Below are 27,625 nucleotides of genomic sequence, written 5' to 3' on the forward strand. Positions count from 1 at the left end.
TGTTCACTTTGTAGTAGAGCCGGTGAGGTTTATAATGGGCTTTATAAAAATCTGCCTTTTGTCCAAAATATGTAGTGTGACAACATGAAAACATGTTAATATGCAGCCTTTAGCTGCATCTCCATATAGCTGTAATATCAAAATAATGCCACTTCTTGATGTAAAAATAGAAACTTTGATTTAAAGTTGAGATGTTACCTCATCGATGTTAAGTGTCCGTTTTAAAAAAAAAAAAATTTAAGTAATTTGTATCAAAAATCTACCTGTCCTTCAGAGCCTGTCTGAAATGCCACCTCCTTGAAGAAGTCCCTGGTTTCTCAATTTGGAACATTTTTGCCCATCCTTTAATACCCCGCACAACCTGGTACTCCCTCATGACATTCACTTTCTTTTGTCTTAAATGGCTCCACCATTAAGATGTAGGAACCTGTAAATGATAGATGTGTCTACCGTTTATCACTTCTCCTACAAATACCTAAATGTGCCTTGCACATGGCACACATCTTAGAGGCATTTGTTGAATTAATGAATTAAACAATGTTCATTTTTTGATAGAAATGTGCAAAATGTATAGTTGACAATGTCAAAAGATTTTCAATTTCAGGAATAGTCTCACAGGTTTGTGCCACGTGTGTCATCATTGACTATTTATAAAGCACCCAAATGCACGTTATAATATATAATATTACAGTGCTACACAGTGACCTGTACACCCAGTCCCTGCCCTTGGGACACTTCCATCTCAAGACAGAATGGGCTTTATGCATGGCAGTAAAACAGAAGCATTGAAGTGTATGTCCTGCCCTATCAAGCACTGTCCTTGCGTGAATATTCACGGGGTGGGGGGGCGGGGGGTCCGCAATGAACAGTCAGTGGAGAGCCCTGTCTGGGTCCAGCAATGATGAGAGCGCTGGAGACCCAGACAGCTGACAAGGAGTGCGAAGATGGGGATCTGTGGGACTAACAAAAGAGAAGTGGTTGGTGAGTTGTGCAGAGGAAACCAGCTCTGGGAGGCAGAACAGGGAGGGCTTGGCTCAAGAGCCTTGCTGATATGGGAGCGAATGCAGCACATGGGGAACCATGAGTGGGTAACCGAAGCTGGAGATGCAGGAACTTGGAAACAGGAGGGAACTGGAACGGTCCTCCGGTGTCCAGGTGAAGGACACAGGTGCACAAGGTATCGATCTTAGACTTGATCCACAGAACGATGGAAACCTGTGCTGGAACCTTGACATGCAAGGGTTATGGGCAAAGAGTAAAGCATTCAGAAGGGGAATATTTAGGAGGTGATGGGGAGGGAATGTTTCATGAGGCTTGTTACTCTTCCACTTCCTTTCCAAATATTTTACAATAAGCTTGTGTTACTTGGATGATAGGAAAGGCATTAAAAAAGAAAGGCCAGTTAGGTACAGCTAAATCCCTAGGGGTTGACCTTCTTGGCTGGCTACAGAGCAACCTATATAGAATCCAGTCCCATGGTTGTACACAAGCTCACAGGTGTGTTCGTACGCTGGGATCAGAGATCCCAAGCACACATCAGGTGTATAATCGTCTTTTCCTTCAGGCCAAACAAAAGAAGCTATGTACCAGTCAGCGCACAATTTCACCATCATCTCTGTGCAGGATAGACTTGGTTCACTAGGCATGGAGTAAGTTTAGTTCCCTACAAATTACTTAGTAACCTGCTACCCGGGGCCGGAAGGGGTGATAGGGACTCCACGAACCACCTGCTGAGGTTCTCACTCGGAGGACCACATCCAGTTATGGTTTCCACTGTAGGAAAGTCATGTAGAGACTTGAGGGCGGAGGGTGGAGATACAGAGGAGAGAAATGAAACAGGTCTGATGGATGGAACGTACGAGTTAAGAGAAAAAAAAAGGTGAACTGAAATCAGATAACACGCATTTGCATCTCTTGAATTAAATCACAGAATCATTCATTTTAACCATTTTCGTGGGCATTCCTGGGAGTTTTGGCCTAGATGATCACGTGACAGGTCCGCCTGCCAAGTCAGGGTCATTTACATCATGTTTAAGCCCTCTTGAAAATTACTTTATCATCTGGGGAATAAAAATTAAAGAAACCTCCCTAGAATTGCCCTATGAGGAATTACCTTAAATTTCAGGCAAAGCCTAAACGAAGCTGTGAGATTTCTGGGGGGAAGAAACAGGTGTCCTCTGGAGTGAGGGCGTCTTTCCCTAATACACATCTCCCAAGAATCAAAATCCAAACAAAAGAATTGCATCGGTTCTGACTTTAGTGAAGAGTCCTTTAAATGTTTAATCACAGGAGTTTTTAAAAAGTCGTCTGATAAGTTTTTCAACTGAGAAATATGGAAGTGATCTTTGTGGTTGAAGGGCGTCCCAGATGTTAGGGCTTTCTCGCACAAAGGAGTTGGTTATTAGAGGCGGGTCTCGTTTTCCACCGCATCTCAGTGCCCCCAGGACTGTTTCCCCGCAGAATGCGTCCGCTGCTGCCATTCCGTGAACTTCCAGGAGCCATCTGTGAGCCATTAAAGTCTGCATGGCCGCTTCCTACCTCTTTAAAAGATGCACTTTTGGACTAAACGGTGTTTTGCACATTTGGGAAAATAAGTTTGCTTTCCTCTAACATGAGGGAGATCTGGAGAGATCATTGAGACTGAAATCTAGTGCTCTCCAGCTGTCATGTGTGATTGATATTTCGTGGGGAGATGACCGTTCAGATATCCACACTGCTTTCTGTGTCAGTGGGTGTCTAATGACAATTAAAGCCCATCAACTTTTCTTTCGTGTTTGTGGAGGAAGAGAAAGAGAAGAGAGAAAAGTAAAAGTTACCAGGCCTTTTTTTCCCTTTGTCCCATTTCCTTATTTTGTTTCTTCTAAAAAACACCTATGTCAAAAGGAAACATTTGACCCAAATACCATTAATAACAGAGTTTTCTTTTGCTATACCAAAAAGTTCCTGGTAGCCTGTCGAGTTTTGTATCATTGTTGCTTGGTCCAGAAATTGATGACAAGTTTCCCGAAGTTCCCATCCTACACTCTTTTAGAAGGATTATGGTAGAAGAGAAGAAAGGGAGGTCTGAAAGCCAGCTTTGAAGCAGTTATCTCTGGAGATAACATTAACAAGGATTGAATAACTGCCAAATGAAATTTAATACATTTTCCCATCCATGAAATAGGCCTCTTAAATACAACAGAATAATTACTTTCACAATACTCCCTGGAAACAAAGAGAGCAGAAACACCGAATGTCTTTTTTGTTTGTGGTGTTTGTTGTGAGCCCAAGGATCAGGATAAGGATATTTACCAGGACGCTAGGCGTATCACCACATTACAACAGCCTTGCCAACAGCCACCTAATTTGAGGCTGCATGTCTTTTAAATCTGTTTATGTTGGAGGAGTTGTGGCAAATATTAAATTTTATAATTTAGTTAGACATCTTGGCCTTGGCCATCGGTGATGAGCTGTGGTGGTTTTCCCCCCTGTGATAGAGAAAAAGAAAATGGTTTTCATATCCATATCTATACACACACACATCTATGTACGTGTGTGCACACTTTCGGAAACAAAAGCTCCAGGAAGTAACCCCCCTTTGTCCCTTAACTCTGCTCCCATAAACACATACACACACACACAAACACACACACGCACACACACATCCCAAATCAAATTGTTTGATGCTCTTATAAGTTTTCTGAGCTCAAATCCTGTTTTACTCTTCTTACTAGACGTTTGCCAAGTCACTTTACTATCTCCAACCTTAGCTTTCTTCTCTGTAAAATGGGGAGTTTGGCCTAACGGGGTTCCTTCCAAGTTTCACAAGCCCTTTTAGTCTCTATTCTGTGAGTGGAAAGTGCTTCTAATTAATATATCAATTTTTCCCTTGGAAAGTAAGGTTATTTAAATTACATGGTGCTTTTGTGATTCAAAAGAAGTAATGTACTTCTGAAGATATTTAGTTATTCCCAATGTCAAATTAACACAGGAGAATTTAGATAGCTGTGTCAGGGTTTGACTACGCCTTTACCTGAGATGCAGGATGGCTTAGATATTTACACCCAAGAGCCATGATTTGGGGGGCAGGCTATCTGGGCAGAAGGGGCAGCCATGCTTGGACCACTTGATCTTCCCTCTTCTTTTGTAGCTCATTGAACCAGTTCATGGGGACACCTGGCCCTAAAGTGGCCCATTCAAGGGATGGCCCATGGGTGCTTCAAAATGAGGAGCTCACCATCAGGTGATCTGGGTGTTCTGAACTCAGAAATACTAAGACAGGGAGTTAGCAGCAGTTAGTACGGAACCTGAAAGAACGTACTGAGAGATGCATGAAGGGAGCGTCCAGGCTGTTGCCACAAGGCGACAGAAGCCAAAGAGACAGAGGTACCAGCAGAGGTACGAGAGAGGCTGGAATGGCCCATGAAAGAGAAAGAGTGGCCTTAAGTCCAAAGAGCTCTCTGGGTCCAAAACCCAAATTACAGAAATCATGATGAATGTCCTTTCCTTTGAGAGACTTACTGTTAAAACCGCCACACTAAATTAATCAGTGCCCAAAACTGCCTCAGAGGATCACTGTAAGCTCCATGAGGTCATCCAAGTTATTCACCGTCCTCTCCCTAGCACCTCCTGGAGCAACAAGCATGAAACTGTATTAGTAAGTATTTCTTGGATTAACAAATGTACTCTTGGGTCAATCAATGAACACTTATGGAATAATTTTGAGATTTTAGTTTTGTCTTTTACATTCAGCATAAGTATATCTAAAACCATATTGTATGTAACTAAGAAGACTATTCTTAAAGATTGCAAAAAAAAAAAAATTACAAACAGTATTGATAAAATTAACTGCTTTTTTAGGCTGGCTTTTAACTTTATTGTTTACCTAGATGAAAATGTTACCCAAATAGGGCTTTAATGAAGTATAGATTTTCTAAAAATAGGTGCTATCCCTAGAATTGATTTGTAGGTTGAAGGAATCTGCTTTTTTCTTATTATATTATTACATATTTATTATTTGGAAGATGGACGAGCCCTGACCCTTGTATATACACATGGCTCCTCCTTCTATTTCAGAGGGATTCTGGTGATAGAGTGGGCTAGCCATCCACAGTCTTTCTTCCCTTGTCTCTTATGTGACCAGAAATGCTGTTTCTGAAAGAGAAGTAAACGGAGTTAGGACAAGCTGCCTGTGGCCAAGGAAACAAACAAAGCAAGGTTAATTCTTTGGAATACGAGTCCACAGTCCCAGTCAATGGAATTGATCCTGAGGAATCAGGCTCAGTCTGGACCCATCATCATTCATTCATTTGACCTGGAAAGTACATAGTTTATACGGCAGGCCTCAAAACATCAAGAGCAGGGGCACCTGGGTACACCTGCTGGGGGCACCTGCTCAGTCAGTTAAGTGCCTGACTCTTGGATTTGGGCTCAGGTCATGATCTCAAGGTCAAGAGATAGAACAGGCATGCATGCACTTTCTCTCTCTTTCTCAAAGAAAACCCCAAAAAACAAAAAAACAAAAACAAGCAAGCAAACAAACAAAAAACTTCATTCCCAACTTCCTTTATGGAAAATGATTAGGTATATTTGAGATGAGCTAAGATGATCTGTAAAAAATAAAGTTAGGTGTAAAATGTATGGCTAAAATCCAAACAAATATAGTTGGAACAAACATTTTATAATTGTCAAACATACTTACAATATCATTTAAGATTTTACTCTCATTGTGCAAGAGGATTTAGAATCAAATGCATGTGAGCAAAATAGGGACAGAGAGTGCAAAGATGATCATGAATGAAGGTAGCTTGTATTCTGAAGGTGTTTGAACTCCATAGACTCTTATTTTTATGTCGTATGCAGGTATTTTCAGATAGTGTCACGTAACAGTATCTATAATTACTGTGTACCTATTATATAATAGTAGCTTTGCATATTACCTTCCTTTGCAATAAACATGGGACTCATTCTCTATCACTTGGTGTTATTTTCCCATTTGGGATTTGAATACCTTGTCCATGGTTACACAGCTAACAAAGAAGCTGGTTACAGTTAAAAATCTAAATATTGTTGGCTCTCATTATTTTATTCTTTTTACTCAGTAGAGGCAGAGAAAGTATAAAGATAATTCATTGTGGGTTCTTTTTCCTCTTGTAAAAACTAATCTGTATGTGATCTAGAAGGAAAGAAAGAAGTGCAGGATCAATATATGAATGTACTTCAAGTGAAAAGCAAAATAGTAACCTTAAATTACATCATGAATGCTTGCAAGGAAAGCTTGAGTGTTTTAAGAGAATGATTTTTAATGTAAAAGGGATTTACATCTTTGCTAGACTCAAACCTGTGGTTACCTTCAGTGATTCCAATTCACAGTCCTCTTCTATGGAAATTTAAGAGATTAAACCCATTGGGAATACCAATAAATACGAATCAGCACTATGGTAATTATTTACGTTAACATTGATTGACAAACTCAAAGAACTACCATTTGATCAAGCCCCGAAAATTCATCCTTATAAGTTGACACCTTGAATTGAAAGGATGATCATCGATCGAATGAGTCTTCTAAATGCACAAATATAAAAATGGCAAATCAAAACCTGAATGGAAAATAGCTATCGCTCTTTTGTTTGGAACAAATATAAAAACAGACCAAGAGCGAGTGAGAAATGGTTGGGGGCATCCAGTGGGCCTGACCTGCCTGGAAGTGATCGGTGTCAGTTACCAGAGGAGATCGCAGTGGCCTGGTGGGGGCGTTGCCTAGACAAAGGAGGCTTGCACTTGTTCCATGGAACTCCAGAAGTTGAGACTAGAATCAGTGGGTGGAATGTACAAGGAGGCCGACTTGTGATTAAAATGGAATGGGCTGCTTTAGGAGGTAATCATGGTGCCCTTACATCTGTAGCTCCCACATAGAAGCGAAATAGCCACCATTCAGAATGTTCTGGGAAGGGACGCAGGCACACAGGCGGCAGACAGCCCTGGACTCTTAGCCACAGCATTCATTTATACTCCCCGATGCTCACGAATCTTTAAATCCTTTATATTCTTGGTATATTTTGAACCTGAGCAATTAGTATGATTTACGCGATCCCTCCCCTTCCCCCTGAGTTATTTCCTTCTGTGCTGTTTTGGATTATATAATGGTGATACTTTATACTAGGTTGCCTTTAGATAGAATGTGCTTCCTTCGGTTCTGTGAATTTTATTGTTGTCGGTTCAGATTCTTATTGTTGTTGCGTTCTTTGGAAACACTCTTCTAAAACATTTGGCAGCAAAAAGAGGGAAGAGTCTGCTTTGTGGGGTTTTTGTTTTTGGATTGGAAAAAAAATAAACTTTTTGATTCGTAGCAGTAGAAATTCATGGATAAATATTTTTAGGGTCAGGCCCACTGTCCTGCATCCATGTTCACCCAACAATAGGCTCGGAGAATAACTCCTCGGAAATGCAAACGAAAATGTCAGCTAGTCCTGTTCCTCTTGGTTTGCAAATGCTTAATGGTGTTGCTTTAAGGCGTTAAGCTATAAAGTCCGCGATAGGCTGTCTCACTGTCACTAGTGCAACATCTCTGGACCCCAGAGTGGGTAGTAGTAGTTAATAAAAAGCTCTTCCAGACCAAGTCATCATGCTGTATTCCGTAATTTTATTCATGGAAACCTAAAGAGTGTTTAGAGGATGGTGTCTTTCTAGGATCAGAATAGTGGGAGGAAAAAAAAAATGGAAAAATGTCCAAACATCTTTGCATGGCAATGATGGCATTACTGGTGTGTTTAATAAAACCTTTATTGGTACATTTTCCGGTGTGGTGGCATTGGCAGAAACGGTCCCCCTTTGGATTTGGAACTCAGCAGCTGATGAAATGCAGTAAACATTAATTTGGAATGGGCTGCCAGTTTGGGAAAGCCAGGTGACATTTTATTATATTTGTACCGAGCAGGGGCTGTGTCCCATACTGCTGTAGCTTCCGCTGTCAGAGGCTTAGCTGGCATTATGGAAAAAAAAAATGGCAGGCCTGAGAATCTTATCCCCTGAAATGAAAGTCGAATGCCAAATTGAAATTCCTGTAGGATTTCCGATAGCAATGGGGGAATTGAGAAGCCCACAATTAAGCATATGGGCATTAAGATAATTGTCAGATCTGTTGGCGGACATGATAGAAGACAGATGGGTACGAATCAGTGCGCTCCACTGCAGCACCCTGGGAGACAATTTGACGTTTTACCTGCCTGAGCTACTCTGCCATATTTGTCACTGGATGTACAGCCCGGCATCGTACTGAGTGTGAAGTGTTTTGCCGGGTACTGCAGGTGCAAGTGTGGTCCTTCAGCGCCCTCTAGTGAAAGGCACTTGGGAGTCTCGTTTTTCCAAGGCCCGTCTTTCTTCCGCAGGTCCTTGCAGCCCTCCCTCTGGTTCCCGCTAAACTCTACCGTTCCTCTCACCCTTTCAGGTTGGGGCCCATCGTGAAGACGGTGTGGCCCTGAGAGGCAGCCATTCTCTTGTGCCAAACCAGGTTCCAGTTCCGCAGCTTCCTGTCCAGTCTGCAACGTCCCCTGATTTGAACCCACCCCAGGACCCTTACAGAGGTAGGTCCGCCTCCAAAGGCACCCTGCCCTCGCTTAGACAATAGCAGCTCCAGTGTTGATCCCAGGCGTCCTTGGCATTCGTCCCTCAGGAAGCGCTGGCAAAAAACCAAGAATCAAATTTGGTACAAAAATGGTAAGCAAATGGGAAAGTAGTTAGAACGTAGCCGGCTAATTGTGTTTCTTCAGGAACTGTTTTGCTCAAACATCCTCTGAAATCCTGGTCCTCTCTCAGCAGGGAATGAGACAACAGCCTGATGAGAGGAAATTTTATTTTAGCTATTTCCACATTTTCCTCATTCAGGTCCTCTAATGTGGTTAGTTGTAGCCTGAACATGATATTTCCAAATGAATAGGAAGGAAGGAAATTGTTTTTGTCGTTTAAGATCGAAGGAAATGTAGGTACATTTCAAAACTGGAACTTGGTGGAACGATTTTCACTCTTTTCATCTCTCCCCGCAACGATTGCCTCAAACCACGGATGCCAGGCAGCTTTTCACGACCCCGGGGAGTGACATCGCAGGGGCCAGACCTCGGTCCCCTGCTCCCTGGGCTACCGCCTGGCCCGGGGACTTGCAGACCCTAAAATAATATTCTCTTATTACCCTCCCTCCATGTTTGGAATAAAGATGGTAACACTGCCACAGGGATAGGCAGAAGTTTTTTTTCACCTGCTAAACATTGTACAAATCTGAGTATTAATTATATATGTGGAGAAGAGACGATCACCGCTTCTTAAACTTAGCCTACGTAGGCATGACCTGAGGATCTTGTTAAAATGCAGATTTCGATTCAGGAGGTCTGGAATTCTGCATCTCTGAAGAGCTCTGGTGACAAGGTTGCTTCTGGACCACAGACCAAATTTTGAGTGCCTACGAATAGAGGAGAATACCCAATAGACATGCTTCTACCTTAGAAATAAGTGGATACACAACGGTCACGTCTTAAAATCTTCTGTGATCTTGCAAGTTGAAATGCATTGTCATCTTGAAAGTTGAGCAGTGGTTAAAGCTAGAAATTTCTTCAGCGAGCAGCTAACTGCTTTCCATATGTACCATTTTTAAATGCTGATTACTCCTCAAGGATAAGGGAAGCCTAATTTCAGAATATCATTAGGGTATCTATTGAAGCCTTGACTGTACTCCCTGGGAATTGTATTTTAAGGACATTTTTCTATTAAATCATTGCATATGGAAGAAACTCAATATAATAGCTGATATTTACTTGGGTTCTTAATCAGAACATTGAGGTGTGTGATTTTCATGATTATGATTTTCATTGCAATTAAGTTGATGTTTTGTAGACAGTGAAATTACCATCTACTCCAAAAGATTGCAAAATAGAATTTAACCTCGGAGCCAATGCAGAGAGAACTTGCTTCCACAGGTGCATTTTTGAAACTTCATCAGATAGCATGGGGAAAAAAAAAAAACAAAAAACAAAAAACCAACCACGGCGGGAGGATCCGCGTTCAGCAGCTGAAGGGTATAGGCACAGCTCCACGACCCACAGAGCGTGTGCCGGTGCCTCGGGTCTTCCGTGGAAGCGTCACCTGGTCTCTCTCTCTCTCTCTCTCTGCCTTTTCCTGCAGGCATGCCACCAGGATTGCAGGGTCAGAGCGTCTCCTCTGGCAGCTCTGAGATCAAATCCGACGATGAGGGCGATGAGAACCTTCAGGACACGAAGTCTTCCGAGGACAAGAAGTTAGATGACGACAAGAAGGATATCAAATCGATTACTAGGTCAAGATCTAGGTAACAGTATATGATACTGTCGCTTCATTTAATTCCTTTATTGGACTTTGATGAAGTGAACAGAATAGGAAGAAACTTACTCAGTTTTTTCCTGGCAGGTAAATCCACAGCCAAAAAGAAATTTCAAGGCTTGCTCTAGAGGTGCTAAAGTATCATTTAAGATACGGGCCCTCTGGTGAAGCCTAAGATGTCTTTGCACTTACGAATGTGGACCTCGTGCTCATTGCATGCAGTGCAGACAATTTGTAACTGATTCAAGTGCAAACGGTTGATTTAAAAAAAAAAAAAAAAAACTATGCTTATTCTGCGAATTTGGTCAGAAATGATCTTTCCAAAATATTTCTAAAAAGAGATCTCAGCCGTGTTGAAAATGCAACTGAGGTATATGCAGCTATGACTTTTCTCTTCTCTCGAACGTGAGAAAACACTGATTTCCCAGCTCTATCTTAAGCATGTTGGTATTTAATAATGATGATGATGATGATGATGATGATGATACCTAAGTTGCTCACTTTTTTTCTCCCAGATACTCCTTTCTACAGAAAACACAACTGCAGGAAAATAGCTCCTGGTTGGTTTTCTTAAATAATCTGGTATCTTTCAGTTAAAATCTGTTTCCTGGAATGTGAATCCTAATCTGATGATCACATGGTTTTGGAACACCGTGACACCCATGTTCTTTGCCTCAGTTCCCTTGGGTTGTTTTTATTTGTAAGTTAAATCCATCGTGCTGTGACTGCACATCCCCTTTTAAAAGCTGTTGTTCTCAGGGTTAGATCTAATGTCCTTTAGGGATTAAGAACATGCCACTTGTGATGGATTTTCTTATCCAAAAGTCCTAAAAGCCCCTCCCACCATCACCTCTCTCAGTCCATTCAGTTCTTAGTAATTTAACTAGTGGCCTTGACTTATGCATATAGATTCTATATGACTTATGCATACAGATTTCAGTACAACATTTTAACTTGCTGTTAAGAACCCGCTTCTTTTAAAAGGTTACGCTTGTGGCATTTGCTTATGTCTCTAAGCCTGTGATGTAAGGCAACGCTAGGCAGTTTTCTTTGCATAACCAATCTATTTCATACTTATGAGTGAATAACCAACTCTAATTAGTTATTAGCCTGAATACCTTTGGAAAACAAGTTCCCACTTTCCAAGGCAATGTTGTGAAAGCTGTGGCAACCTGTTCAGTGTTGCCCAGATTTTAGCTTCAGGACGGGCCCCGCAGAGGTTTGGCTCTGTTCTCATTTCATGTCTTACATCCTATTTGTATAGCGGGATGTGGATGCGAATTCACGGTAGCCGTGGCTGCCTCCCCGTCAGCAGAAGTCATGGGTGAGGAGGAGGAGGAGGGTTCGGCAGAAGAAGTGAGAAGGACCAGATGGCATAGGAAGAACCTTTTCCCACTGGTTCGGGGCAGTTGTGTGTCCACCAGCACTCCTCTGTGGTGGATGGTCCCATCTGGAAGGGAGTTTAACCTACAGGGAGACGAGCCAAGTCTTAAAGCATCTTCCTTTGGTGTCTTCCTCTTCCCCACCCTTACAAGTGTTCTTGGCTTACGTACATCATGTGTATTGGCAACATGTGCTTGCAACCCAAGGATACCACTCCCATTTTTCACTGACTGGAGCTTCTCGGCTGTAACTGGTCCTTAGTGCAATTTGGAAGCTACCCAGAGATTCTCCAAAGTGGAAGATTCAGATCCATACATGTTAAGCCAACATTCATTAAGTGTGCATTGAATTGACTAGATAACTTACCCCATGTCTTCCCGATCTGAAATGTCATGATTAACATCTCTATTCTGGGCACATTTCAGATTCATGGAATTTTCAAGGAGAGCTTAACCTCCATGGTCCTTTAGATCAGTGCTTGAACTTCTAGATTAACATCATGACAGACGGTCCTCTCCATATCATTTGATATAATGAGGAAGCTGTTACTTTTCAGTAAAGTTTCCTTCATTTTGTATATCTCTTATGACATCTCTTATACCCAAAAAGCTTCTTGCTCATGTTAACTCAGACTATACCACTCAGAGTTCTCTGTTTTGTTCTGCTTTCTGAGACAACACATCTCCCATGCCTCTCTCTTTTTTTTTAATATGATCACCCATGAAATATCTGAAGCCCTGATATCATGAAACCTTCATACAACATGTTTTCCAGATGGCCCGTCATCCTGTTTGCCCTCCATTCAAAAGTTCCTAATCTGGGAACATGACACCCAGAAACAGACAGAAGTAATCTTGCCTTTCCAGATTCTACTGGCTCCAACCATACCTTTGCTATGAATCATGTAATATTTTGGTTCTCATGATCAGAGATTAGCTTTTGGACTTCGTTTTTGACTCACAGTGAGATCGTAGTCATTTATAACTAGTAGGTGCTTGGTATTTTGTTTTGTTTGCTCTGTGTAGTGGACGTTAACTCAGGTTTTCCCAGCTTGTTTTGAGGATGACGAACATCCGTGATATGAAAAGGCAAGGAGATCATGATGTTTTTAACCTTTTTTTTTTTTTAACTGCATGGAGAAAATGACTCAGATACATTAAGTGGATTGGCCACGCCTTCAAAGCTCGTTAATGGTGAACCATGGACAAAAGGCTAAGTTGGCGGTGACCTGCTTTGCACAGTATAGCCTCATTGATCAGAGCTGTGTTTGCCCTTTGGGGCATCAGCGGGGTCGCACTCGGGGCCCTAACTTTAACCTCTCCTCTTCTGTTTGGGTTGAATGTCTGGGAGAAACTGAGTGTCTTGCGTGTGGATTGTCAGCACCGTTTTAGCAGTCCCAAGTTCAAGTGGATGTAAAATCCTGCTGCGGACGACAGCCGGAAATGGACACATTCCCTGGAAACTCTGGAAGAAAACAACACTAATGTAGACACCTTCTTTTTCCCCACACCATTAGAAAATGTCGCATCCCTTCTGTCCCACAGCAATAATGACGATGAGGACCTGACCCCCGAGCAGAAGGCCGAGCGCGAGAAGGAGCGGAGGATGGCGAACAACGCCCGCGAGCGCCTGCGTGTCCGCGACATCAACGAGGCTTTCAAGGAGCTCGGCCGCATGGTGCAGCTCCACCTCAAGAGCGACAAGCCCCAGACCAAGCTCCTGATCCTGCACCAAGCCGTGGCCGTCATCCTCAGCCTGGAGCAGCAAGTCCGAGGTCAGTACCAGCCCGCCGCCTCCCGGTGGAAGCGGCCGCAGTGGGTGGAGATGGGCTTGCTGGCCTTGAGCATCCTTCAGAGCAGCTGGGTCAAGGGCAGATCACGTCTGAATCGGGGAGGCGGCTCCCCTTGCTTCCGTAGTTAAGTTACAGGATTCTCTTTCAAGTAAGACGACATTAGGACGCTGCCATGTGCATTCTCAGTCGTTGGATTAGTGCTAGTGACTGACCCCTTGGATCACCGCGTGCCCTTCCTAGCTCTTCCTTTCGCTGGGTCCTGGTGAGACTCGGAGAAAGGGTCAGCAGGTGCGCAGAAGAGTGCCGTCCTGCCCTCTACCAGACACCATGGCGCTAACCAAATGCTCTGCTTCCATCTTCCACAGAAAGGAATCTGAACCCGAAAGCCGCGTGTCTGAAAAGAAGGGAGGAGGAGAAGGTGTCCTCGGAGCCTCCCCCGCTCTCCTTGGCGGGCCCGCACCCTGGAATGGGAGATGCGTCGAACCACATGGGACAGATGTAAAAGGGCAAGTGTGTTCTCAGCCATTTCGGGAACCCTTTCCCGGGTCAGTCCCTCTTTGCCAAGGTGTCACTCAGGAAAGTCCGCTTTCCCCCAAATGAACAGATTTTCTTTTCTTTCCCTTGGGGGAAAAAAAAGTTTTAAAAATAAAACATTTACTTCTGTGTTAAGCGTATGAATTAATTCTCCTCTCTTTTTCCCTTCTCAGGTCCAAGCTGCCACATTGCTTCATTAATACAAGAGACCACTTCCTTAACAGCTGTATTATCTTAAACCCACATAAACACTTCTCCTTAACCCCTTTTTTTGTAATATAAGACAAGTCTGAGTAGTTATGAATCGCAGACGCAAGAGGTTTCAGCATTCCCAATTATCAAAAAACCGAAAAACACACAAAAAAAAAAAAAGAAAGAAAAAAGTGCAACTTGAGGGGCGACCCTCTAACATATCATTCAGAATGTGCAAAGCGGCGTGTGCAGGCCGAGGCGCAGCCCAGAGACTGAATGGCAATCTTTCCACACTGTGGAGCAATGCATTTGTGCCTAAACTTCTTTTGGAAAAAAAAAATATAATTAATTTGTAAGTCTGAAAAAAAATATTTAATTTAAAAAATTGTAAACTTGCAATAATGAAAAAGTGTACTTCTGAAGAAAACTACATGAACGTTTTTGTTGGTATTCAAGTCAGCTAGTGTTTATAATTACTGGATATTGAATAAGGGAAGCTCGGCTGCCCTAGTAACAAAACCAGCAAACGTCCTGATGACAACGAAGTGATGACATTAGCCATTCCTTAGGGTAGGAGGAACAGATGGATCTTATAGACCTATGACAAATATATATATAAATATATATATAAATATATATTAAAAATTTAGTGACTATGGTAAGCTTTTGTTCATTTGTTTCAGACTTTTTTCTCCTGTAAAAAAATAGTACTGATTAACTTTTTTAAAAGAAAGATTTTACTGTAAATACGGATTTTTTTTCTTTTTTTTTGTTTTTTTGTTTTTTCTTTTTTCTTTTGTTTTTTCTTTTTTTGGGGGGGCGGGGGGGTCTTATTTCTGTCCCTTTCCCTGGTTTGTTATCGTAACCTGTAGTGCCAACTCTGCTTCCGGAGGGGTAGTGCAGGATCAAATGCTGACCCTGATGTTGCTTTTCATTCATAAATAAGTAGAAAGTTGTTTCTCCAGTCTTTTGGGAACACAGGACTTAAAAGTCACATCATGTGTAGATATTACAAGCAGCATTACCAAGACATGGCAAAAAGAGTTTGTCTGAACGTAATGTTGCGTTTGTGACCCTATTCTGGGATTTTCAGAGGTACAAGGTTAGAATGCTACAATGTTACCACTGTGCCTTCCAATGTTTATATCATCGGAAACATAACATAATCAAAGTGGCTGTGATTTAACAAAATGATTCAAGTGTTACCTACATGTGTAGCCGAAGTAGTGTGCAGTGAGGCGTTTCTGAATACATGGTCAGATTTTTGGAAAAAAACAAAAACAAAAAAAACAAAGTTCAAAAACCATCAAATGAGAAAATTGCAAGTAGTGTGACAGAGCTGATTGATTTTGTTGCTTTCTTGATTTTTTGTTTTCAAAATGGGTTTACTAAGATGTAGATGACTTAACTGACTCCTCCTTCGTCTGAAAATGCCAATATTCAATCATCATGCAGCATTATAACAAGCCTTATAAGTCCTAAAGCATTAAGTTGCACTTTCTTGAGGAGGGGTAGTGCAGTATTTTTCTGGCCAGTATGAATGAAGTTTATACTTAACATATTTGATAGAAACATAGATCAAGCTATGGCACAGCAACTCATCAGATAGCTAGCTTTGACGTCTGGGCACAATTGAACCAACTTCCATCGTGAATCTTTATAATGATTGACTTTGGTGTATAGTGCAGTAAACAAATAGTGCTCCTAGTTAAGAATCTGTCAGCATCCTTTTGTCTCTAACTCGTTTCTATTTTTACAGCCACACAATCTTGGCATGTATTAAGAAAAAAAAATCCCTGTTCAAGTAGTTTTTCCACCTATCAGCACTGAGTAAATGCCATAAATCCATCGAAATGGTCTAAATGTTCCATCTGTTCTCCTGTTTTGCCAGTTATATAGTAATGAAATACATTTGTAAATTTTATGCAACAAATGGCAAACGTATCATTATTTTGAGATTGTGTATGTAAAAGTTATATTTTTACATGTAGACTCTTGTTATTATGTGTTCTAATACATTGTATCAGTTTTTGTTGTTTTTTTTTAAACTGTGTGGTTTAAAAAACGTCTCATTTAAATGAAATAGTGAGCTACAAGAATCTGAATTTTATGTTCATTTCCGAAAATGTAAGAACAAATAAGATAGTTACCACGTGGCCATCTTTTACAAACCCACAAACATTTTGATTAGCTGTGTGTGTGTTGAAAACTGTAAATATGTTCAGTAGTGATAAAACTAAAATACTTTGATTTGTTGATAAGTTCCTAAAATGTGGAGGTGGATTCAAACCTTAGGAGAATAGCAGAAATCAAACTTCATGAAGTTATTTTGAGGCTTGCCTGTGACATGTATGAACAAAGGGGCTCAAAGAAGGGCGTGGAAGACAACTGTTGTCTACTCTCCCCTCCTCCTGAACAATGGAAACCATGTGTAACTTGTTCCCTCAGTATGTTGAAGATTTCCTTTTAGAGGTACATTCTGCACTCATTTTGTATAGTCTACCAAGGCGGGTATCCCTAGGAACAATATTATAGAGGAAGCAGGTCTACTCTGATCACATTCAGGATAAGTGTACAGAAGAAAATATGGTGTTTACTCTTTAGGGAACTGGAAACACTCCCTGCATTGATGTACATTTTACGAATGGCACTTTTGATATGTGTTATCATAAAGGTGCTTCCTAGAGCTGATTTAAAGTTTTTTCAAACCTGTAAGCAAAGCAAAAAAAAAAAAAAAAAAAAAAAAAATTAAATTGTAGTTGATTATTTTTTAAATTGGTGCTTTATATTTTGTTCTCACTCAAACAGAGGAAAAGCTGCAATTTATTGTTCACCAGCTTTGACGTATTCATTACTCGGTAATGTAATACCTCTATTGTTGAATTCCCTTTGGAAATAAGCGAAAAACTTTCTAATGGCCACCAAAAGCTGCTCACTACTTTTGCTTGGTGGAGAAACATGATCTGCACCTATTAATTGGGCTGTATCCCCATTTAAAAAAAAAAATAGAAAGAAAAGAAAGGGGGAAAAAGGTGAAAGGGAATGTGGCCTTTTTAGTGTGTTTTTTCTTGTCGTTGTTTTGTAATTATCAAACCCAGGTAAGATATTGGTATCCTGCGCTGGATTTTCGAATGATACTTTAGCAGAAGACAGGATTCGAGTACTCTACAGAATTTCTTAAGGGTCCGTACCATACTGTATATCTGATGTTACTTAGGCTGGGGATCTGTTGACGAGACACGGACTTTAAAAGCAACTTGGAACAGTCGATCCACCTCCACATTCAAGTAATTTATGAATATGCAGAATAGGGATCTGTTCATCTAGAAACTTTTACCATTTGTCTTCTGTGTAGCTGCAAGGAACACTAATGTTTATACAACTGTCAGTCCACCCAGTAACACAACTGGTTCTGATTCAGTCTTCCGATTCCTTTTTGTTTTTCGCTTTTTCCTATTTCTTGATTTTTTTTTTTTATTCGTGATCTTTGTTTTGATGAGGGGTTGGGGGGGGTGGGGAGGGAGTTGAACCAAGACTCGGGGGTTAAGAGGATTTTCGTCTTGGATCCAACAGGCAGAATATGATCTGTGTCCAAAAGTGAACTTGAGTCAGGAATGAGACAATTTCAGCATAAACAAGCACAAAAATTTAGTCTGCTGGCTGACTGGAAACAAAAAAAAAAAAAAAAAAAAGGTCAAGATGGAATATGATGAATTCCAACACAATGGGGCACCAAGGCCTTTAGGCCTCTCTTTTTATTTTGCTTTGGTTTTGTTTGTTTTTCTTTGGAGACATGCTCTTATCTCATGGGACTTGAAGTGGACTCATGTTTGTGCAGTGCTGGTTTTGCCATACTCATTTCAAGTATTATAGACATATGTAATGGTGAAAATATATGAACTGTGGCCTTTTTCATTCTTGTTACTTGTGATGCAATTAAGTGAAGATAAGAAAAAAAAAAAAGCAGAGATTTACCATGTATCAGTGCCTGGCTTTTTGTTATAAAGCTTTGTTTGTCTAGTGCTCTTTTTGCTATAAAATAGACTGTAGTACACCCTAGTAGGAAAAAAACTAAATTTAAAAATAAAAAATATATTTGGCTTATTTTTCGCAGGAGCAATCCTTTTATACCATGAATATTACAAAAAAAATTGTCAGATTCTGAATATTTCTTCTTTGTAGATTTTTGGAATCATTATGAGTAAAAGTTTGTTACTTTATTTTACTATTTAAAAGATGTTATTTTACCATGTGTTACTGAGATGAAACTGTATGGTAGCTTTTTTTGTTTGTTTTTTTTTTGTTGTTTTTGTTTTTTTGTTTTCGTTTTGTTTTTTTAGTTGTAGGTCGCAGCGGGGAAATTTTTTGCGACTGTACACATAGCTGCAGCATTAAAAACTAAAAAAAAAAATTGTTAAAAAAAGAAAAAAAGGGAAAACATTTCAAAAAAAAAAAGATAAAACAGTTACACCTTGTTTTCAATGTGTGGCTGAGTGCCTCGATTTTTTCATGTTTTTGGTGTATTTCTGATTTGTAGAAGTGTCCAAACAGGTTGTGTGCTGGAGTTCCTTCAAGACAAAAACAAACCCAGCTTGGTCTAGGCCATTACCTGTTTCCCATCTGTAGTTATTCGATGAAGTCATGTACATGACCGTTCTGTAGCAATAAATGTGCCATTTTTATAAACTGTTTCTGACACTTGTTTCATTTCATTTTGCATTGTCCATATAGCCCTGATTCTCTTCTGTCAGTAAAACCACATCTATATTTCATTTTCCAAGTGTTGGAGGTATTGACAGCATAACAAACAAAACATAAAAAAAAAAAAAAAAGATTAACAAAATCCAATTGAAAAGCAAAGCCCATGATTGACCAAGGAAGAGATGCCCTTAATGAAAATGGAACGGGATGCATGCAAAATAAAAAGACAACTGTCTAGAGGATTAACTAATTGAAGGAGTATAATTAATGTGCGTGTACGCTGGAGGTACGCATTTGAAGAGCTCTGAACTGCGTCTGGTTACGCTGAGGCTTTGCTAAGTCAGGCCGGCCTTACCCATTTGGATCAGTTGGTTGACCGTTTGGCAGAACCTTCTCAGCTCGATCTTTTCAGTTAAAAATCTAAGATGATTTATTTTGTATCACTTTGTGAAGAGCTGGATATTGTTAACCACAATTAATCTTCCACTGTATTTCTACTTTCTCAGACTGTGCCACCTGACCCCTTCTGGTTGGCTCTGTTGACTCTTCTTCCAGATGTAAACAACCAGATTGGGGCGGGGGGGGGGTCTTGTTTTTTGTTTTTCCTAAACTTGTACAGATTGACGCGTGTCACCTATGATGGGAGGGAAAAAATGTACAGATTAAAATTATTCAGTGTTATGTACTGTAAGTTAATATTTTTGTAGAATGGACGACACTCTACTTGGCAAGACTCGGAGGCTGTTTCAACATTGCATGGTAGAAATGTAAAGTAATGTATGCAATGGGAAGGAAAGCCTGCGGTAGATAAGCACCTCATGACAGAATGTTCTAATCGAGTACGTGGTATTTGGGGATGTCTCCAATTGCTCTTGTATTCTTTCTAATGGAGTTTAGTGACTAGTTTACCTGAAGGAAAATGTTATAACGCCATTTGGTTCACATGTGAAGTGCCCTCCATAGCCAAATGTTGGGATTTTTTTTTTTTTCCTTTTTGGTTGGACTGTTTGCAGATATTTAAATTTTATGAAATTTCCAAAGATTTTGGTTGATAACCCCTTTTTTTCCTTCCAAATGATTTGAGATGTTCTTATGTTCTTACTGTGTGTTTTAAATATATATAAAAGAGCCACAAGCATTTAGTCTTTTAGTTATTATATTTGACCATATAACTAAAAAGGGGGGAAATGAGCTTGGGCACCATTTCAGTGTCTGATACACAGCCTACCAGCATTATTTTATTTAAAAGGACTACATTAAACATTAAACTTCAACTCTGGTTTATTTTTCAAAGGGAAGTTAAATTGCTGGAGAAACTAAAATATTATCCAAAAGCTAAGAAGATCCCTACAATGTTAGAAATGAGGAAGGGGAGAGTATCCAAATGAACTGAAACAGGGAATCACTTTTTGCCTTGTAATCGGATCCACTCATATAAAACCAAGTGAAATTTCTATTGTAGGCTTCAATTGTGGACCACTTGTCTCTAACAGCCTGTGAGCCACCTTGAAAGGAGACCATGAAAACCACCACCACAATAACTGATATGCTGCTTAGATCAAAGTCACTTCCAGGACCACACATGTAAATTGAGCCTGGGACCCTCGATGCTCCCCCAGCCAGAAGATCTCATGTTCGATATGACATGATCCTACTTCAAACTAGTTACAAGTCCACATGTTCACTGTTCATAGCATGTGTTATAAAGAAATATGGCCAATTTGGGAGGACTAGAAGGACAAGGAGAGCCAGGGCTACCTTCGTATTTCTGAGCGATCCTTTAAATTGGGAAAATGTGATGAGGAAATATGGCCAGGCTCAGATCCTCGGGCAAGAAAGACTCGGGGCCACAACTGGGAAGAATGCTAGTTATAAGCAGAAGTACAGTTAGGGGCAGCCCTAGAAATACATTGGGTGCTGTGGGTTCAAAACAGTCAATCAGGCGGCATTACCTAGGTATTTTCTTCCAATGCTTGACATTAGGATATGGAATTTTCACCTAAATAGAGCAGCTAACCTACAGTTTTTGCCATGGAAGGTGTGGGTCTATAGCAGAGCTTCTTGTCATTTTTGGGTTGGGGACCCTTTAAAGATGAATGAAACCCTGTGTAGAGAAAAGTATATACACATATGCAGTATCATATTCAGATTTAAGGTGTTGATGAAACTCTCTAGAATCTAGGCATGGACATTTGTTCACGGATCCTAACTGAAGAAAATCTGGTATCTGGTAACTAAATCTTCAGTACTTGAACAAGGAATAGAACCAATCCCATTTACCTTGATTGAGGTGGCTGAGCTTAACCAGAACTGGACGAGTGTCTGGCTTTACTGGGTGAAAGAAAGACCCTTTGTGTAACACAGAAAATAATACAGTCCTCATTCACATCTGTTACACTATATTTAGAAGTCAAATGGCTTTGACGTTGGCATGAACATTTTTGTAAGAGGAAGCAGAAACTTGCCAAGTGCAAAGTGAAAATGCTCACGCAGAATCAGACCTGCTGGCTTGAGATTTTTGATGGTAACCAGCCCATGGGTGAAGAACTCTTGTTCTTAAGCAAAAATGACAAAATTTTAAAAGAACAGGGCAACTTGGTTTTTGAAAGGAATTGTTTTATTTTTCATACCCTTATTTGTGAATTGGGTTAGGCCGTTTTAAAGATGAAGCAGTTAAGTCCATGTGACATGCCGAAGTCCTCAGAGCTAAAACCAAACACCAGTCTCCTGACTTTGAGCCCAGTGGTCCCTCCCAAATGACCAGTTTGGCATCACATTTTAACACGACCCCCCCCCCCACCAGCTCTACTCAGGTACATTTTTTTGTTTGTTTTGCTTTTACCTTTCCTGCTGCCTTTTCATGAATTTTTTATAGGAGAGTGTCTAAACTTCCCTACAGTTCTCATTTTCAACCTTGTATTACAAATTGTTAGGATATAACTAGATGTGAGAATAAGAGACTGCTAGCCAAACTAAAATTTGCACTCTGGCCCACTTTTTTTAAAATAAACTTTCTATTCTGGAATAACTTTAGATTTACAGAACAGTTGCAAGGATAATACATAGCATTCCCATAAACCCTTCACCCAGCTTCTCCTAAGGGTAAAATATTACATAACCATGGCACATTTGTCAAAACTAAAAAATTAACATTACGACTTTATTTGAATTTCACCAGTTTTTCATTAGTATCCCTTTTCCATCTCCAAATCTAATCCAGGATCCTACTTAGCTGTGGGATCTGGCCCACTTTGGGTCCGAGTGCTAACAAAGGCACCATAACTGGGCCCTGCACAGCGTCTCACGGTCTAAGGGTCTTATCAAAGTGAGTAACATTCACACAACACCCGACTGAACCACAGTCAAGAACCAGCTGACTCACTTTTTACAGTCCCTCTCATTTTTGCTTTCTCTCAGAAACCTGTCCCTCTTTGATGACAGGTCGTGAGCGGTAAGAATGTAGAAAGAGTAAGGGGAAATGCACAGTACCCACAAACTAAAAACTTTAAATAAGAAATCATACACGATTCATTTATCAATGAATTTATCACTGAGTAATGATTGGGTCAAAGCACTGGGGGAGAGTGTCCCTACCTTAAAGACGTCCAGTTGCAAGACAGCAGGTGCATCTGTATTACCAGCAGCAACGCCCATGAGGCCAGAGCAAACCGGGCTGGGGAGTCACGGAGAGAGGCACTGGGACACGTTCCACAGCAGACAGGACATCTGTCAAAATGACCTTGAGACATGAGGTGCATTTTGACAGGGCAGATTTAAAACACCAGCAAATCTTTTTGGGCTATAAAGAAGTAGAATTGTAGAATTCTTTTTGGGCTGTGAAGAAGTAGAATTGTAGAATTCTGGTCTACAGAATTATCCAGGGCTTTCATGTCGGTGAGGAAGAGCAGAAGTGACCAGAGCCTTCCAATGGTTGGGTCCAAAGATCTGGAGGAGAATCTAGGCCAACCCGCAGATCCTACAGAAAAGGCGGTCAAGTCCTGGGAATTCAGTACTGCCACACACAGTTCACACAACAAGCTTCCTGACTCCAATCCCAAGAGCCCTTAGCAATCTGCCATTATGTCAATAAAACAAATGGCCCTCTGGCCCTCCAGAAGCCCACACCCCATGGGCATGGATAAGCAGATGAAAAGGAAGAACTATAGCTAAAGGTGGCTGTAGACACACAGAATGGAGGCTACTAGGGTGTGGCTGATGCTATGAAGTTTGCTGGGGATGACACGGGGTCTGATGGCCAGACAGAGGGAGGGAAAGTGGATTCAATGGGGGAAGTCTTCCTGAGGTCGATGAAAAGTGGTGAGGGATAGAAAAGGTCCAGTTGGCTGTAGAGAGCATTTTAGCTGTGGGCTCCGGTGCAGGAACGTGTCAGGAGTGCTTCTACAGAGGGTGGAAAGCCGAGCATGCCTGGCTGAAAAGATCCTTCAGGATGCGGCAATGCTATCACTACTATTTTATTAATTTTTACCAAGCCTTGCTCTAAAAGACATTTGAGGCCACTCTGATGATCATTCACAGCAATAAGGTGAGAAAAGCTTTCCCTTCTTCCCCACTACCGCAAGTATAAGCTAGCTGCTTGGGGCCTTAACCACATCATACCACTTGTAAGATAAATACGGTTGAACAAGTTACTTCACTTCACTCGTTACTTTCACCTACAAAATGGGGGCTCATTGCACCCACATCTTGGAGTAAATATTACAATGTATATGGTATGCTTCATCCAATGCTGGCACACAGAAAACATCACTGCAGTATATAGAAATTGCATGGCATATAGATATTCATACATCCATGCTTGGATCATAGGACTGCAGCACTGACCTCTACTTGTGACTTCCTGCCCCGGCCCCCTTTCTTGTTTTTCCCTCATAGGCAGCAGAGTTCTCTGGATCACGCTGGGCATGTTCCCAGAATCAACTACGACTTCTCACTTTCTCTTGCTCTTAATGAAACTCCTAGCTAGCTAGTGTTAGAAAACTCTGGAAACAGAAGGAGCTATCCTACAGGGAGTGTGTCCAAGCAGAGATTCAACTTAGTGGCGGCTCTGTTTCCAAAATGATGACACTTCCACAAACACGATTTCATGAAACCTCGTGGTAACCCTAAAAAATCAGCGTTACCATCCACATCTTAAAAAGAGAGGGAGCAAGGCTCTGAGGATTGTGGGGAGAGTGCAAGTAACCCGGGACAAAGTTATCACAGACAAATCTGGGTCTGCTTGATGTCAAAGGCCAAAGACATTTCACCAGCCCACAGTGGCTGGAATTGTCTGGAGCTGGGATGGGTTTATTGGCTGAATCACAGTGCGTCTAACGCCCTTTCGAGTGTGGAACATGGCTCCACTGTGGGATAACAGGCCCACCGCCATGTTTTCTACCGATGTTCTTCTGCTCTATTCAGCTTCCGTAGGCTTTACGCCAATCAGATGGCCTAGAACCCCCCAAAGCTGGCACATCCCTGAGCCTCTACTCATCCCAGGGCTCCTTCTCTTTATCTTTAATTCAAACACATCATTTCCATTGTCTGGATTCTTCTTAAGATCATCCTATTAACTTAAAAAAAATTTTTTTAATGAACATGTGGGGATCATAGATCAAAACTACTCTGTTGGGTCCTGGGAAGAAAGAAAACTTGTTAGCACAAGAACCTTAAAATCTCTTGCAGAGATAAAGCATACAAACAAACATAAATGGAAAGGGAAACCACTGGAACCTTTGAACACTTCCTTGAGACCAGAATGTGCATCAGAAAACACATATTTCAACAATTTATTATTTAGTTTAATAATAAAAAATAACACTTCTCTCCTCCTAAACCGGTTGGTGTTTTTTTTTTTTTTTTTAAATCCACATAATTCTGTAACCTGGGTATTATTATTACCCCATGTGACAGATGAGGACACTGAGGCCAGGAGGCACTGTTAGGTAAACGACAGGTGGGCAATATTGGGAGCCAGACCACCCTACTCCTCATCCTGAAATCAGCCAAAATTTTGCCGTGTGATGTGGTTGCTGGAATTACTAAGCGACTTACTCTCACAGTCATTCAGTGAGGTTTACAGAGAAACACAAAGCCCACAGGACTTAGATCAAGTTTCAAGGATCATGCTTCCAGGAAGTGACCAAGATGGGATTAAAGGCAGAACACCTGACACCAAATCAGCATTCAGTGCCCTAGACCACACTTGTCTTTCTAGAGGGAAGCCTGAGGCAAAGGGGACTACAAGAGAGGAGGTACCACAGCTGGTAGCCCAAGGAGAACATCACTTAGGTGAACAGATCACAGGGACTTAATCCTCTGAAGCCTCCAGGGCAAGAGGGTATCAATCAAGACGAGTCCAATCATCCCTCTGCCAGCACTTAGAGCTCCTCTTTGTGAATCGCTGGAGGCCAGGCAGCAAATGGCCTGGCCTGGAGGAAAGGCAGGTCTGTCTCCTCACATCTTACCCGGGGGAACTTTCCAAGTGAAATCTTTCATTAGGTGTCCCATTGTCATCCTATTTTAAGAGGTCACTGCAACTGGAACCAGACAGAGCAAATGTTTATTCATTCCTCAAGCCTCTGGCGAGCACCTGCTGAGTGCTGGGTGTGCAACAGTGATCAAGGGATAACCCTTCCCTAGAGACTGATAGGCAGGAGGAGAGATGCTGGGGAAGGGTCACAGAGTGGAGGGGTGGGGCGGGGAAGATGCTGGGGTAGGGGTCAGGGGACAGAAGTGAGAAAGAAGGGAAATGTGGGATAGTGGAGACATGCCTGGAGTGCTTCGAGAGTGCAGAAGAGGGGCTGGGGACTGAGAAAGCAGCAGAAAATATTCAAGAAGTTTTCCCTTGTAGATACCTGGAACCGACAGAGGGCGGACTACGTGGTTACTGCCATAAAACATTTTAGTCAAAATCAGGAGTATAATGGGATTAATTGGTTGTTTCTAACTGTGCTAGAGAACTTGGGAAAAGAAATTGAAGAACTAAGGGCTTTCAATGCCCAGCTCAACATCTACATAAGGGATCTGAAAGCTTTTTCTGCTGTCCTGAAAGATATGCTTTCTTCTTCTGGAGCCCAAGATTTCATTGGAAAAACAAACGGAAGTCTAATCCTTCAGGTAGTTGAATTGAAAGTGAATGAATTTCCAACCTCCAGCCAGGGATCTCTTGTTAAAGTTAGGGCATTGACTGAGAAGGATTTGGATCCTGGAAACTAGGATGGAGATATACTGGGATGTGGGGATGGAAACCTCCCTTGAGAGAAATGACTTCAAGGCACTGCCAATACTGAGAACCTAAATGTACCACCTGTTTTGCTTCAAAACGTACAAATAGACTCAAACTCCAGGTGGCCCCAAGGGTATACTGTGACCCATTAGTCGGTGTAATACACACCAAAGGAATGTTATGATTCTGCCAAACTATACTGACAGAAACCCATGTGTAGAAATGGGTCTTAAGAGTATGGAATCAAGGAAGAAGGAATATATAATCAGGCCAAATTTATTGCTCTGGGCTCAGTAAGCAGAGAATCCAAATTCAGTGTTAAGTTCTAGGAAGGCTAGGAAGGGCTCTCGTTTGGTTGGCTGACTAAAGCATGGACCCAGAGCAGGCCCACACGAAACGAAGTTCAAATGGCAGAACTTCCTTGGCCTCCTGCAGAGGAAGGTATCCAAACGCTTAGGGAGATTGGAATGCTAGTGTGGGTTTCATCATGTCAAATCTGTTCACCTCCTCTGGGAGGTCCAAAGGACATGACTTTCACCATGGCATCAAGAAATACATTTCTGGGACCTGTACCCCAGCATCGTTCCAAGAATGGGGATGACAGGAACCAGGGGTGGCCAGGGCCAGGTGGCAGTCATTCATCTCCAAAAATGAGGTGAGCCTGGTCACCGTGATGGACAGTAGAGTGAAGGCAGCAATCAGAGCAGTCTGACTCACAGAGACCCAAGGTACCGGTAGGTGATTGTGGTGCCCTTGGGAGAGAAGTATCCGGGCAGCCTGCCGGATTCGGACGTGATCTGTGTTAAGTGGGAATGTGAAGCCTGAGCTGAATCACCAGGAGAGTCCCAGTCCCTCAATCACACCCCAGATTCAAGCCAGTTCAGCGACCGGGAGCGTGAGAACGGAGGGCAGCCAGAGGAGGGGCCCGCCCCCCTGCCAAGATTCATACGGTCGCTCTTCCCCCAAATCCTCTGCAAAGGAACCTGGTGCCATTTAACAGAGGGATCGTGCCTTGAGGAAGGAGAAATGGACTTTTTGGAGGTTACCCACACTGGCTCTGAACTGATACTAACTCCTGGAAACCCAAAAAAGCGTCATAAAATAATGCTGTGAAACTGGGGGAGATTTACCAACTGCTGTGAGCTTGCCGGCTTCCCCGTAGCTGAAGGCTTTTCTGAGGAATTCAGTGGTGATATTAACCTATGTGGTTTTTCCCGTATAGTGTAATCTGTTATTATTTGAAAGACCTTCATGGTGTAAAGAAACCAATTAATCAAATGACTGATGCATGATGTTACACATTCATGAATGAGTAAAAGATTTGTTCAAAGTACAAGACAGACCCCTGGGTTTTAATGTAACAGAGTATAGAAGTTCATTGATATGGTTCCAGAATCCATAAAGCAGCTAATTGTAAGATCTACTACTTGTCAAGTTTTGGTATAGTACCAAAAGAGAATATGCACAATTAT

At 41.6% G+C, this 27,625-nt stretch overlaps 1 protein-coding gene across 15 annotated transcripts in view; it reads left to right on the forward strand.

The window, feature by feature from the left end:
- TCF4 (transcription factor 4) overlaps window positions 1-14,593 on the forward strand; it is a 346,633-nt gene extending 332,040 nt beyond the window's left edge. For 10 of the 15 annotated variants that reach the window (XM_032882433.1, XM_032882441.1, XM_032882437.1 and 7 more), the window contains 5 exons: window positions 8,426-8,561; window positions 10,150-10,312; window positions 13,251-13,480; window positions 13,864-14,004; window positions 14,206-14,593. In XM_032882433.1, the coding sequence (XP_032738324.1) occupies window positions 8,426-8,561; window positions 10,150-10,312; window positions 13,251-13,480; window positions 13,864-14,000 (666 nt within the window). In that variant the 3' untranslated portion in view covers window positions 14,001-14,004; window positions 14,206-14,593. The remainder of the gene's footprint in view (window positions 1-8,425; window positions 8,562-10,149; window positions 10,313-13,250; window positions 13,481-13,863; window positions 14,005-14,205) is intronic. The other 5 variants (XM_032882448.1, XM_032882438.1, XM_032882439.1 and 2 more) reach the window with 1 other exon arrangement.
- Window positions 14,594-27,625: the final 13,032 nt, after the last annotated feature.

Source organism: Lontra canadensis, unplaced genomic scaffold (genome assembly GCF_010015895.1).
Source record: "Lontra canadensis isolate GAN:19392208 unplaced genomic scaffold, GSC_riverotter_1.0 scaffold82, whole genome shotgun sequence".
NCBI classification, from domain to species: Eukaryota; Metazoa; Chordata; class Mammalia; order Carnivora; family Mustelidae; genus Lontra; species Lontra canadensis.